The sequence below is a fragment of the Melanotaenia boesemani genome, chromosome 6, assembly GCF_017639745.1.
Source record: "Melanotaenia boesemani isolate fMelBoe1 chromosome 6, fMelBoe1.pri, whole genome shotgun sequence".
Taxonomy (NCBI): domain Eukaryota; kingdom Metazoa; phylum Chordata; class Actinopteri; order Atheriniformes; family Melanotaeniidae; genus Melanotaenia; species Melanotaenia boesemani.
The window spans coordinates 10,268,846-10,283,746 of record NC_055687.1 but is presented as its reverse complement, the minus strand read 5'-3'; the positions used below and the strand labels follow the sequence as shown (position 1 = coordinate 10,283,746).

The window sequence follows — 14,901 nt, the reverse complement described above, 5'->3', positions numbered from 1 at the left end:
AATAAGTAAACAGTATTGTATTTGAGCAGAATATTTGAGTGTAGCATTTTGCTTGGACTGCTATGCATTTATTTTGCATTTAAGATGTTTTAGATTATGAAGATTTGCTCCTCTGTGGCTGCATTGTGAGCAATTCTCAGCGTACCAACCCTGTGCAAAATTATTTCCCGATTTTCAAAACCAGGGGTAGGTAAGTTTGGTCCTAGAGAGCCGGAGTCCTGCAGGTTTTAGATCTTTTTTTAGACCGATAGTTGATAGAAAATGAACATAAATTAAACACAACATAAAATGATAGTGGCAGATATTGCTTTTGAATTACTATATATTTTTCTACAGAACTACTATGGTCTGTGACATAATAATAGAACGATATAGATATGAAGTTGTGTCCATAGTTTAATTTTCCTTAACCTTTTAAAACCCAGTTTGTGCTACATGCCATCTTCATTTTTTCTTCACCAGTTTCATATATACTGATATTTACAAATCTTAACAAATCTTACAAGTATTCTCTTTAGTGTGACTCCAAAAGCATTCAAATATATCTTATGGTTGCAGAGTTATATATATATATATATGTGTGTATAATTTTTAATTAAAAAATAGACAAATGGCTGAAGAGGTTAAAGATGTATAATAAACTAAAAGACAATAAAAAAGAAAAACAGACTCATCATATTAGAGCAGTCAACATTTATATCATAATTTACACTTTATAACATTTTTGCACATAAATAACTATGTAAACCAGAATGTAAACAGAGACGGTTCTTTAGGGGATTCTCCTCTGAAGTTGAAGCTCCGACCACAGAAAGAGACACTTTGGTTGAACATTAAAAGCTAATCAGAGGAGACACGTAGACCTTCAGAGATCATGTTGTTGAAGAACAACTGCTACAGAAACTCAGAGTGGCTATAGTAACATTAAGTTGGTTCTAAATGCAATTTTGACCAGTTTAGATATTGTATACAGTGTATGTGGAACAAGCATCGGCAATAAAGACATAAAATAAGAGGAAGGGGCCAGTGCATACAGGTGGGCCGAGGTGCTTGGGTGTTCTTTACAAGGCAGCGGACAGGTGAGGCTTAAGAAGGGGCCATTGTTTCATAACAAAATATCAACAAATAACAACAACAAAATAAAAAAAAAAAAATAACATACAAAATAGGAGACCACAGCTAAAGAGCAAACACTTCATCATATACAGAAAGTACATCTTCCCTTCTTCAGCATCTTGATTCCCTCGTTTAGATTTTTTCTTTTTGGGTTTTTTGGTGTGCCTTGGAAATTAAAGCTAAGTGAACTTTGGTTTCTAGCATTAAGTGTGAATCTCTAAATCTTTTCACATCCCTGATGGGTGCTAACAGTGTTGCAAAAAGAATAAAAATTAAACAAGAGGAGGGAATAGGTGGAAAGGAGGGGAGGGAGGCCGGCTCTCCAGCCTCTTGAGTCCATTATGTGCTACATGTTGAGCAGGCTGAGTTGCTCCTTTGGACCACATGAAGAGCTGCTCTCCAGTTCAGTTTGGTTTTGTCTTCTTCAAGTAGCAAAACATTTAAATAAATATAAAACCCCCACCTTCAGCTGTCCCTTAAAACATACTCACACACACACACACACACACACACATCCACACACACACACACACACACACACACACATCCACACAGACACACAGACACACACACACCCATGTCACATCCACACTGAGGTAACTGTTGTGAAAAGTATACAAAAGATGAAAAAAATGCCCTTTTTTGTTTCATTTAAATTAAAGAGGCATCAGAAAAGGACACAAATATGCTTTAGGGAAGCTATTCAGGAGGGTTGAAATAAAGCTCTTCTCTCTAAATTAAAAATGTATGTGCCGTACTTTGGCTTTTTCTACTGTTTTAACATGCAACTTTGGTTTTTTAATTTTTAAATAAGTAAAACCCTGAAGAGTGGACGTCTCTGCTTCTATTGGTCAGAGGTCACAGGACAATTATGGGCATAGAAAGAATGAGTATCTACAGAGAAATGGCCACAAAGAAAAACAACATAACAATAACTGAAACATTTACATACAATGTTTTTACCTCATCAGTGTAACCATCCCTTCCACTTATTGCTTTTGAAGACAACAAATAAAGAATATAATAAATTAGATTATGCAACAACTAATTAATCAAAAATGAAGGAGGCAAAAACGTGAAATTAATGATAATTATATTACATTAAAGGTAAATCCTTGTTAGATGATTGTCTAAGAATAATAATCGCTGAAACCACTAAGTAGTCATGGGACAGTGTCTCTTGCAGCCCTGAGTGTGAGTCCCTGATAGGTTGTCATGATGTCACTTCTGATGACAACCAGATAGATAATTATTTATTTACAGCTGTTGCTCCTGGCAACAAGTCACCATGTATGTCTCTTGTGCCAAAAATGTCATTTAAGCACTATCTTCTGACTCCTGCTTGACCGTAATGTTAGCAGAAAGTGGTGGGATAGGGCTGCTGTGCCGTATCTTGATGACCGAAGTCTCATTCAAGGACTCGTATGCACCATAACCTGCAGACAGAAGTTCGGTTACACTGCCCTTGTGGTGGGGATGGAAGTGGGGGGACTTAAGGTCAGCCTCCCGCCACAGCATCCCCAAGACCTGCTTCTCCAACATGGTGTCCATTTCTACTCCTCCCTGCAGCTGCTCCAGTCGCTCTGCGTGCTCGCTAATGTCAAAGCGCTCAATCTCCTCATTGGCCCGGTGCACCTCCTCCAGAGCGGCTTGGCTAGAAACCGACGGGCTGCCAGAGCTGGAGTTTACTGCCAGGCAATAGCCCTTGAGGTGAAGTCGCAGGCTGCACAGGTGGATGTAGTGGCGTTGGCAGTGGGGGCATTTATGTGGGCGCTCACGGGAATGCAGGCGCTTGTGCAGCTTGAGGTGGACAAACTGGGTGAATTTAGCTGGGCAGAGTTTGCAGTGATAGGGCTTCTCTCCTGAGTGGAGGCGCAGGTGAGTTTTTAGGTTGCTGGTGCTGCTGAAGCGCTTGTGGCAAACCTAAAAGAGGAGAGTTGATGAAAAAAAAGTTGTCAGCAGCTCTAAAACAAAACAACAACAACAACAAAAAAAACAAAAGCTCAGTATAAAATTTGATTAATAATTGCCTACTTGCTTAAGGTATAAACTCATCTTACCTGACATTCATGCGGCTTTTCACCAGTGTGGACCAGATAGTGTTTCTGCAGGTGGGCAAGTTGAGTGAAGCCTTTGTTACAAGTTTGACATTTGAAGGGTCTCTCTCCACTGTGCACACGAAGATGAACCTGCATGCCAAAAACAAAATACAACAGAAGAAAAAATTAGGTCTATTCAGATTGTAAACTACATCATGTTGATGTGAAAACATCTGGTGACACTCCTGGCTCCTATAAGTGCCATAAACCTGCTCTGCTGCCTACTGATTATGCTGCAATCCTCACAGAGCACAGGAATGATAACAAAGCAGTAAATCAGACAAGAAGATGTGATTTTAGTAGGCAAACCCATAACAACTCTCAAGTCTCACCTTTAGGTTTGACAGCTGCCCAAAGGTCTTCTTGCACACATTGCACTCATATTTGATTTTGCCATTCTGCTTCTTCAGAGGGTAAGGCAGTGCCTTGTAGCCCACTGAGCCAGTACCCCGCTTTACTTTGGTCAGGTTGATAGCCTCTTCATCGGGATGTTGTTCGCTGGTGTTGCCCAGCAGAGCTGAGGTAGGCTTAGTGGGCACCTGCTCACTGGGAGGTGCTGTGGCTGCAGTTGGGGAACCACTGGAGGGAGCGTGGGCTGGTCCGTGTGGGTTGGGATGCCCGGGATAAGGGTTGTGAGGCCCTACTTTGTCTCTCAGAGAAATAGCAGCTGAGAAGGCACTGGTGGGCCCAGGGAGAAGGAACTCTCTGGGTGCAGAGATGGAGGAGGGGTGCACAGGTTCAGGCATTAAGAAGCGCCTCCCTGCTGCATCAGATGATAGGAGGGGGACAGGAGGGTGCAACAGGTTGCTATAGAGGGGGTACATCCTGGGTAGCATCCCTCCTACGGTTGGGATGCCGCCACCAGGCAGAGGATAGTGATGGGGTAGGAGGTAACGTGAGTAAGGGGTCCCTGGTGGATAAAAAGGTGAAGACAGAGGTGCAGATGGTGGGGAGTAACCAGGGTAGGAACCCAGTCCAGTGGGGTAGAAAGAAGCAGGGGATGGTGCTGGACCAGACGGGCTCCCGTGAGGGCTGCTATCTGGGCTGCTCCTTGCAGACGGGCTAGGTGTGGCTGATGACTGGTTGCCAGGTGAATGAGTTAAGGGGTAACCAAGCTGTCTGGGTTTGTGGCTGAGAAAGTCTTCAGAGATGTGAGAGTGGGTCATGAGAGTCGGGTAGCGAGCGCGGGGATACAGGAGTGGCTCTGGGCTGCTGGGACAGCGTGGGCGGGTAGGAAGCGGCCGGCTGGGCTCCCTTTTGGTGGACATGGAGGATGAGGTGCTGTTGGTGCCACTCAGAATGGAGAGGACGCTGTGCTCTCTTTTGGGGTGGATGGGGGTCACTGCTATTGGAGATGGACTGGATGCTTCCACTGTGCGCTCCTCTCTGCTTGCTTGCTGCTGCTTAACTTCCAAAAGCGACTGCTCTGAAGAGACATGCAGAGAGAAATCCGGTCAGCAAGAGTTCATCAAATAGATCTTTATCGTTTCCATAGAAACCATAGAAATTATCCTACTTAGAGTGATAAAAACATTAGCACTGAAAATCCTTCTGAACTGATGTAGATTTGGCCATCTTACTGTTAAGGAACACCATAAGTAACTCAGTGGGCCAATTAGGGTGACAGAATTGACGAACGAGGTTGAGGGGCAACAGAAGGGGTAAAAGACAGGATGTGAGGCGTGACATCTGCCTTTGGGCATTGTGTGTGGTGTATGTGGTGTGTGTGTCTATAAAATCAAGATAAAATCAGATAGGTGGCAGACAGACAGACAGGACTGATGGAGAGTTTCCTGCTAAAGATATCTTGAGAAAAAGCTTGGCCTCCACCTGCCCTCCGCAAACACACACAAACACACCCACACCGTTTGATAAAGTACACACACAGAGGCGCCTACTAACAAAGGCCTCTGTCTGATTTGTTGACTCTCCCACTTTTGGACAACTTGCACACACTTCTGATCAAGTTCCTACTCTGCAGGTTTTCCTGACCATTTGCTATTGTTTCCAGGTTGAAGGTTAAATTAGAGAGCTTCCTCCAGAGTCACTCACACCTTCAGCCTTCTCTTCATGATGAAAGAGTAGATTAGGGGGTAAACCCACTCACACACATTCTGAAAGCCCTGTGATGTCAGTTAGCGGCACATCTTGGCTGTTAAATTGCCACAGATGGGCCTTAAAATGCGGCCGTCTATTATCTATAAGCTCATTTACTACCCAGTCAAGTCTTTACCACGAGGTCGCCCAGAGGGGAGTACGTGTGTGTGAGAGAGATGGAGGATGTCAAAGTTAATCCTAAGTGCCAGCACTGGTGAAATTCACTTTGCTCCCCCCATTTTATCCCCTCACAGACACACAGCTAGTGACCCTTTCGGCAGTAGTATAGCGGCAGTGTGTAAACACTGAGGTTATCAGTTACTCTTCCTCCTCCTCCTCCTCCTCTTCCTCCTCCCTCCATCCCTCTTTTAGAAAACAAACAGGGCGGCCATCTTGGAGATATCAATCTGTCAACACGGCCCTTCTGCCAGGAAGTTCAAGTAGTCAACTGAGGGGGTAGGAGGTGCAAATCTACCTCCTCTACTTCCCGCTCTATTTTCTTTCTGGTCTTTTTAAGTGGGAAATACATCAGTGAGATTGGCTGATACGCTAGCACACACACAGACATGTAATATGTGTGTGAGCTTGCATGTGCTTGAGATGAAAAGAAGGGTGTAAATGTGTCGGCATGTCACCCTTATGACTGTGTACGTGCGTGTGGGAAGAGAGAGTGTTTAAACACACACATACCAACATACACACACATGGATGACAGGTGCTCTCAAGTGCTAACTCTTGAAGAATGCTAATAGGCGGCAACAAAAAGAGTGAGAGAAGAAGATAAAGGAGAAAGTGAGGGAGTAAGATAGCGATGCATGAGCAGTCATTTTTCTCACACACACGCAGACATATGAATGTATATATACACATGTCTCGTTTTGCAGTGACTATGCTGGAAAGAGCTAAAACCAGAGAGAAAAACACAATTTCAGGAATCCATTGCAGGATGTGGTTTTGGACCAGAAACTCTGGCGGCCCCTTCAGGACACCAAATGCAATTTTAAAAAGACTAACACAATGGTGAGATGCGTGCATATTATTTAAGATTTCTATTTGATAATGCACTGAAATGCAGGTCAAACTAAATAAAATAATTTAGTAAATGACTAAATTGACAATATTCATCAAGCTGCCTTCCAAGTGACACAGATTACTAAAGACATTTGTATTGTAACTAACTAGCTTGTTTGTGGAGATGCTTAGATTTATTTAAAAAACATCAATTCTTCACCAGACAGCAAGACACTTCTTTAAAATTTTAGTTTGAAAGCACAAACTAACCAGCCAGCTTAAATGAGAGGCCTGCTTGCTCAGGGTCTCTACCACTTCCTTCTTTTGTAACTTTTGCCCTTTTAACGAGTTTCAGTTTAACATTAATTAGTCACAAACACTCTGGTTTGTCTTGGTTTTACTCACAGAAAGTCATTACTTCTAACTTTCTTTCTAGAGCTAAGATCTGGTAATCAACTGTAAAGTGTACTCATTTTAGGAAGCTCATCGGGCCTGTAAGCTAAAAACTCTCTAACTCAGGAACATAAATGCCACTAAAATGCAGGTAAAAATCCGTTTTAAAGTCACTGGAAGGTCAGGAGGAGCCTGCAGGGCTCAAATGACCGCGGAAGCTAATTAAAGGCAACACCTCTCTACATATAGCATATTCACAATGTGTTGAAATGGCTCCGGGGGAGTCATGTGCATTTTCCTCTCAGCATTGGAGTCATTCTGGCTGGGTGTGTTGGTTCTTCTGCCACCTTTACACTGCTATTAGCCGACGGTCACACCTGGAAACCGCTCAGCTCCAACTCACCCTTGTTTTCTTCTCAGCTCGCTGTCTCTTTGATCAGTTTAACCAAAAGGGGGTACGTGTAGTGATAATATTCACTCTAAATACTTGTAGTTGCCTTTGTTTATCATATATCTTTTAGAGTACAAAAAAACTTTTAGCTATCTTTGTCATAAAAAGGTCAATGTAGCAGAGTTGAGCAAACATACTCTGTCTTTGCTCCTTTTATTGAGGCTGAGTAAGGTTGTGCGTGTGTGTGTGTGTGTGCGCAAGCTTTTATGTTAAAAGAGGGTCTTTAAGTGTGTAAGACTGTGGCATTAGGGGCCATATCCCCCTGAGCATAATTACACTGTCACTGGCACACACAAAAATACAATGATGGCACAGACAGAGATGAAAGGTTGTTGGTCTTGTACTCTTGTGTGTGTGTGTGAGTGTGTGAGATAATGACAGGCTAAAGCTGAGAGAGGAAGGAGACATTGCTACACTCAAAAGCACTGTTAGGCTTTAAGAGCGGCGACAGGACACACTCAAGACAAACACACACGCTGCCTATTGGTTTTATGTTTTTAAATGTAAGCTGGTCACTGCTTTGGACTTTAATGAATCCAACCATACTTCGTCATCCATCCACATGTCAGATTTAATCTTTTATTTTATGGACAACTTGTTTTATTGCCTATGAATGGATTTAAAGCACATTTGACAAACTTACTGAGTTTTTGCATCATCAGCTCTCCTGATGGTGGGTACCGCAGGCGTCGGGCGAAGTCGTGGCAGTACCACACAAGCAGCTCAGCACCAGCAGGGACGGGCTTCACAGTGTAGAAATAAATTTCCATGCCGTTCTGACAGGCCGCCAGGTTCTGCTCTGCTGCTGAGTGGGCCGGATTGACGTATCGCATCCAATTAGAGCGGGTTTCATCCAGGCCATCGACAAAGTGGTGAAACTCCTCATCCACGTAGATCTGGAATACGAGGATAAGAACTGGTTTTTAACAAAAATAAGGACATATGACTTTCAGTGTTTTACTGAACCATCAAGAAAATGAACATCTGCAAAAGTAAAAATCAAAATATGTTACAAATAAACATCTAAATGAATGTAAAACAAATTAAATCAACAGGAATTAAACAAGAATACACTAATACTAATACTAATAATAATAATAATAAGTTCATTTGTATAGTTTCACACAGCAGCAGATAAAATTAAATCAAATCAAATAACTTAAAAAGCAAAAAAAAAATTATATAAAATATATATATAAAAAAAACATAATAAACTCATTAAATAAATCAGAAAAGTCAGTTAAATTAGGAAAACCTCTGATAAAAGTGTGATTTGAAAAGAGGACACTGACTCTGATGATTTAATCTGTTTACTAAGTAACATATCAATAAAAATGCAGTTAAATTAGTGAGTTATGAACCAAATAACCATAAAGATGCTTTTACTGTCTAAATAACCACAGTAAATAAAATAAATAACAAAAAATTCAGAAACTGACTTAATCAGTCAACTAATGCTATCTAGTCATTATAAACAGCAACACATCCAATTATTTTTATCTTTATTTCTCCTCCTTACTTTATTTTGTAAAATTCCTTACCATGTCCCTCTCCTCATCGTCTTCATCTTAAGTCGGACAAATACAGAAGACAGACAGAGAGTCTGTCACGGAGGAGGAGATCCTCTTTTATATTTAAAAGGGAAAGGAAGGACCAACTCATTTTCTACCTCTCCACCCCTTTTCTCTCTTAGTCTCTCTTTCATTTTTCCCTTTATCACAGTCTCTCGTTTCTCTTGTCTCACTATGTGTGAGAAAGTGAGATATGAGCATGAATGGAACACCTTCATGATCTAGTGTCTGCCTGTGGTTACTCTTTCTTTTCATGCAAGTAAAACCCACTACACACACACACACATACACACTGTGTAGGCAGTGGTCAGGTAGGTGGTGAGTGAGTGTGTGTAGTCTCATTGTCAGTTACCGATAGTGACGGTGTGTCTTCTGTCTAACTATGTGCAAGTGTGTGCGAACTTACAGGAACTTAAGTGTGATATGTTATTTGTGTGAAGATGACATCACATCCCCATATCTTTTCCTTGTACACACACACACACACACACACACACACACACTTGCACAGAAAAACAGCGAACCCAGCTTCCTGTTCCACTGACTGACTTTAGACATCAGTGACGTCACAGGAAGGGGTCCCTCCGGCTTCTGAGGAAGTGTGCATGTCTTTGTGTGTGTGTGTTTTGAAGTGTCTACTTACCCTCCAAAAGTATTTGCGGTTTGCGTCTTTGGGTACACTCCCCGCTGTGTAGATCTCGCCCACCAAGGGACCAAAACGAGTTCCTTTGGGGATGTACTCCCTGCTGCACACGCCGACCACCTGCACCAAGACACGCAGTCAGGTTAAACAGTTTCCAGCCTAAATGACATCATAACGTAGAAGACAACGTTTTGTCGTTCAGTCGAGTGAAGACTGTCTCCTCTGCTCATCCATCAACGACAAGTCTCATTAAGTCTTACTTCAAATATAGACACACTCCTAACAAGCTGTCAACAAAGAGGTTGATTAATGAACGAACTCCACGCATGAGTTCGTTTCAAGCCGTGTTTTATCCCTGTTGGTTTTGCTGAACACAAACTAAATCTTTTTCTATCAGATTTCTGTCTCTCTTGTCACACCTTCATCAGTTGCCACATCAAACCAAAACCACTGCCACTTCAGACACGAGAGGGGGTGGCCTCCAGATATTCAAGAAAGAAAATCTTTCTTCTTCCTGTTCTCATGTTATTTAATTGGCAAACGAGCAGAGAAGAAGAAAAGGAAGAAGAAAAAAGCAAGGGATTATATGGTGACTAGACATCAGGCTCCAGCCATGGATGGAAGAGAAACTCGCTCACACACATTTTCTTCATGCTAAACCCACGCAAACAGAAGTCATTCCCAAACCCCCTTGTTCCCCAGAGAAGTGGGAAATCCCCCTTTCCTCTTGGCCCTCCTTAGAATCAGACATGAGGGTGTGTTAGTATCTTTGCACAAGTTTTTTTTTTTTTTTTTTTTTATTTGCACTGTTGTCTCTCTTTCTTTGAACCAAATTCTTTGATCAGCTTTTTCCTTTTTCCTCCTCTGGTCACAATAAATATTAGCTGATCACTAATCAGCTTGCAAACAGAACACACTCTTCTCTTTTCTCACTCTGCCTCTTACTTCAGTTTCCTATTGACAAGGCCCTGATGAGAAAATCTATGTGATCACGCTCTTCTACTGACAAATTCACAGTGTCAAAATTGACAAATAAGTTGTAACCTTTTGACCTGCGGTCATGCATTTTGATTTTCTGGACAAAATGACCTGGAAAAGCACAGAAAACAGAAAATGCATGGCCTGTTTTGCACCTCCATACTTCAAATATGTGATTATCAATGAATTAGACTGTTCATTTCAGTGACCATAAAACACCATCTAATCTAATGCTAGTTAAAACTGTGGGAAAAAATGTCTCCAAATGCAAATTTGCACTCTTTGTTTTTCATTTATCACATTACCAAAGTGTGATTTTGATTCTTTCCACTATCTTGCTGTTATCCAACCCCTCTTTCAACCTTTGACATTTTGACTTTTCACATCCACTTTGATCAATCACCATAGCGTTAGCCTTTTACATCATGATGGCCGATTGTGAGTTGAGGAAGACTTAGAGAAACATTGTCAGGTTTTTTTCCTCTAATTAAAAATAGAAAGAAACAGATAAAAATTTAAGACAGACTTTATGCACTTGGTGATACTATCAGTAAGTTATGACCTTCAGAAATTTAGAACTATGCAGGCTAAGTTTGATGTCTGTTAAAGTGAGGTAGTGCGCCCCCTGCCTGCTAGGTTGGGTATTTCAGTTATGACATAAGGAAGTTCTTTGATAGCACACTTTAGACTAACCTATCATCATTTTGACAGATGATAAATGAGTTTTCATGGATGGATTAAAGCTGATGAAATGCTATTATAGGCATGTTTGTGTATAAATTCTGCTTATACACTTGCAAGCACACACATTCCTCTGTGTGTGAAATTTTCAGTGAGACATGACCCCCCTTTTTCATTACATGATCCACATCTGACTCACTCATTGTGACTGGAGAGAAAGTTTTCCTGTCTCCCTGTATGTGTTGGTGTGAGTGCATGTGTGTATACGTGTGAGTCTGACCTCCTTGCTGGCAGCCAGGTGTTTGAAGGCCAGATTTCGGGGCAGAGACGCCTCGGCTCTAGTAGTTGTCGTCATCATGGCATCACTGTCTGGCCCCGCCTCCCACGCTGTGTCTTTGACAATGTATGTGCACTTCTCCTCAAACTCGGCCTCTGTCCATTGGGCCATGTCTGCCTCTTCCATCTCGACGTCGACATCCGTGTCGCTCATGGTCTCGGCTTCATCTGAGCCACTGCTGGTGGCTGTGGAGGCCATCTTGGTGCTGTGGTGTGTGTCGTCCTGCTCCATGGTGTGCGCCCCCTCACTGGTCAACATGGCCGAGCTATGAGAGGTCGCCTGGTTGAGTCAGATGGAGAAAGGCAGAGAAGGAAGAAGATAATCTTTCACTTTCTGACTTGTGTTATCTACATGTTTACAGCATTACAAAACATTTAATGAGAAAAAATAAAGCAAGAAAAACACAATGAGGGGTTGAAAGTGGGGAAGACAAACAGGAAAAAAAAATATAAAGAAAATTTATTAAAAGAAAGACAAAGAAAAATTAAAATAAAAAAGGACAAAAGAAGAAAAACACTAAAAAGATAGTAAGAAAAAGGTAAAAAAGGAAAGGCACAAAAAAAAAGAGACTGGAAGTGATGGAAAAAAAAACAAAAGTAAGAAAAAAGAATGTGGGAGGAAAAAGATAAGAAATAAAAATAAGAGAGAAAAAAGATTACATTTAAACAAGATAAAACTGTGAGATGAGGGGATGAGAAAAGAGGGGAGAAAGATCTGTGATTATAATGTGTGGTGACTCAGTGAGGAAAGGGGGGGAGGGGGGGGGGTCTGAGTAATGCTAGTGGCACACAAACACACACATGCGTGCCTGCGCACATTAGTGCACATGAACACAAAGGAAGAGGCAGGAAACTTCTTGGTTTGTCACTCACTTAGACTGAATGTTTACTAATTTGGGAAACAATTAGAGGAATCATCTACACATGACTTCATTCATTCATGACTCCAGTAAAGTCAATTCCAGAAAAGTTCATTTTCTTTCAGTCAAAACTATATTACACAACTTAAAAAAAAATATTCTCGCTCAATTACAGGTGATGTATAAGTTGTAACACTAACTGAATTGATTTATTTATCATTTACCTTATTATTTGTATGGAAACTACAAAGTAAAATCAGTTAAGCTGAGATATGAGCCTGCAATCAAACACAATAGAAATGATTAATGAAACTGACATTAAATCAATCTTTACTGCTGACATTTGTACTCAGTGAAATTAAAACAAATTCTTGAGAACTACAATTAAATCAGAACCTTTTTAATTAGTTAAAAATAATGTAAATCTTTGTAAATATTTTCTCATTAAACAAGTTTTGTTAAGAAAGACTTGATATAATAATGTTTTATTTCTCTTTTTCTACGTCTGAGCATCCCTTCCTTTTCCATGCAGTTTTCATGTGCTTTCTTTTTGTTATTTACACCTCATTTAAGTTTTTTTATTGAAAAACATGGTGGACTTATTCAGACAATACAAATGCAGTATTTCCCACATTTCCTCCTTCTTTATCCCCCACCTCCTCCCCGTCTCTCCCTGGGGTTGAAGACAGAGGAAGGAAATGCTGTCTGTGTCTGAATGAAGCTAAAATTGGAAGCAGAGTGGCAAAGCAGCGGAACCGGCAAATCATCCCAATTCCCTGCGTGTGTGTGTGTGTGTGTGCGTGTGTGTGTGTGTGTGTATGTCGGTAATGAATTGGGGGGGAGTGATGAGGAAGGGAGCGTCAAAACTTTTCCATTTGGGGGACCACAGCAGCGCAAACAAAACTTCAAACGTGATCCCACCCAAGACAATCCCACACACACACGCATGCAAACACACAGATATCCACACAGGGACAAACATGTTGCTTGTCCCACAACGGAAAGCTGCAGATCTTTAGTGGCCAAACTTTCAACATTCTTCTGAAGTTGCAAGAAAGAAAATTATTTCACATCCAGCCCTCTAAGATTTTCCCTTAAAAAAAATTCTTACCAACTTTGGTCGCTGACAAGGAGGATTGATTTAACACATTAAAACCACACACTAACAAAAGCGTCATCGTAGACTTTAAGGAACAATATTTTAAGACTTTTACAAATTCTTATAGACTTTTTTTTCCTTTTAAAGAAAAAGGAATCCAAAAAACTTACTTAAAAGTTGATATAAGTTGCATTAGACTCTCTACATGCTTACATGAACAGTAAAATAAAGCAAAGGATATCATCAAAATCACATCCAAATCCAACAAAAACCACAAAATTCATCATATGACTCAAAACTGTAAAGATTTCCAGCACAAACACATGATTTCTGCCAATCAGCGGCTGATTTTTAACTGAGAACCGACCCCAGCACAACAACAGTTTCTGCTCCATTTGCCATTTAAATGAAGCGCATTGAACAGTGATCACATATGAAAATGTTTCTCAATATTTCTGCTCTCAGCAAAACGCCTCTTTGCATAACAGCTGCAACATTGAAAACTAATAGTGAAACCAAGAACCAAGAAACAATTCATCTTGTGTGCATTTAGACCAACTGAAAACAATAAAGTGGAGTTTGCAGTCAGATTTTAAATTTAAGCTCAACACGCTAATCAGAGAAAAAGTACTCAAACTTACTTTTTTGTGTTTGAAATCCATATGGAAAGGTCTAAATATCTGTAATCTCACACTTTCTCTGGGAGAGAACAACTTATATTCAAATATTCTCATTGAAAATATAAATTAATCTAAGAAGAATAAAAAAGGGCCTTAAATCCCAGCTGATTTCCTGAGTAGATGTGTGGTAGAAAGTGCCTCAAAGCGGCAACTAATGCAAACTCAAAAGGTGCAAAAAAATCCACAGCAGAACCAACAAAAAATCAAAAAACAAGAAAAAACATCAGATTGTCTTAAAGTTTGACTTTTACTCACTGTTTTAATCTGTTAAACAATTTCTGCACATTTTCTAAAACAAAATAATGGAAAGTCAAAGAAAAACAGACTAATCTATTTACATGATTTTAAATACAAGCAACCAATGGAAAGAAAAAAAATCAAACAAACTGGGGTTATTTTTCTTATATTCAGTAAAAATGTTAAAAGTGAGAAGGAGCTGATCGGTAGCTACTCACCGTGTAACTTTGGTCCCATCCACACATAGGGACGACCAGTCAGATCCTCTGTATATATGTGTGTGAGGACAGAGTGTGTGAGTGTGGGACAGGTGCAGTTCTCCCCTTCTGTCCTTCTCTCTCCGAGTGCTGATACTCCACACTGCCGTAACTGTCTGTGTGTCAGCGCGTGTGTGTGCAAGTGATCCACTTGGAGTCCTGTTTTGAAATGCCTGACAAAATCAACATCTCTCAACTAAGTCTCCCTCTCTCTCTTTCTCTCTCTCGCTCTCTCTCTTAGCCACACCTTATTCCCTCCTCTGGCTCCGCCCCTCTTACACACAAACTCACACACATATTTTTCTTAGGAAGGGGAAGCAGCAGGCGCTTTCACCTGAGGCCATGAGTTGCACACACACACACACACCCACACACACACATTGAAAACCCAG

General features: G+C 40.9%; 1 protein-coding gene across 1 annotated transcript; it reads right to left on the bottom strand.

The window, feature by feature from the left end:
- Window positions 1–450: 450 nt before the first annotated feature.
- On the bottom strand, window positions 451–14,686 carry prdm1a (PR domain containing 1a, with ZNF domain). Its single transcript, XM_041989258.1, has 7 exons — window positions 14,471–14,686; window positions 11,321–11,656; window positions 9,382–9,501; window positions 7,811–8,063; window positions 3,548–4,641; window positions 3,177–3,305; window positions 451–3,039 (listed from the first exon to the last, which is right to left on the bottom strand). Exons 1-7 carry the CDS (start codon window positions 14,495–14,497, stop codon window positions 2,434–2,436), a joined length of 2,565 nt encoding a protein of 854 aa, XP_041845192.1. The 5' UTR covers window positions 14,498–14,686; the 3' UTR covers window positions 451–2,433.
- Window positions 14,687–14,901: the final 215 nt, after the last annotated feature.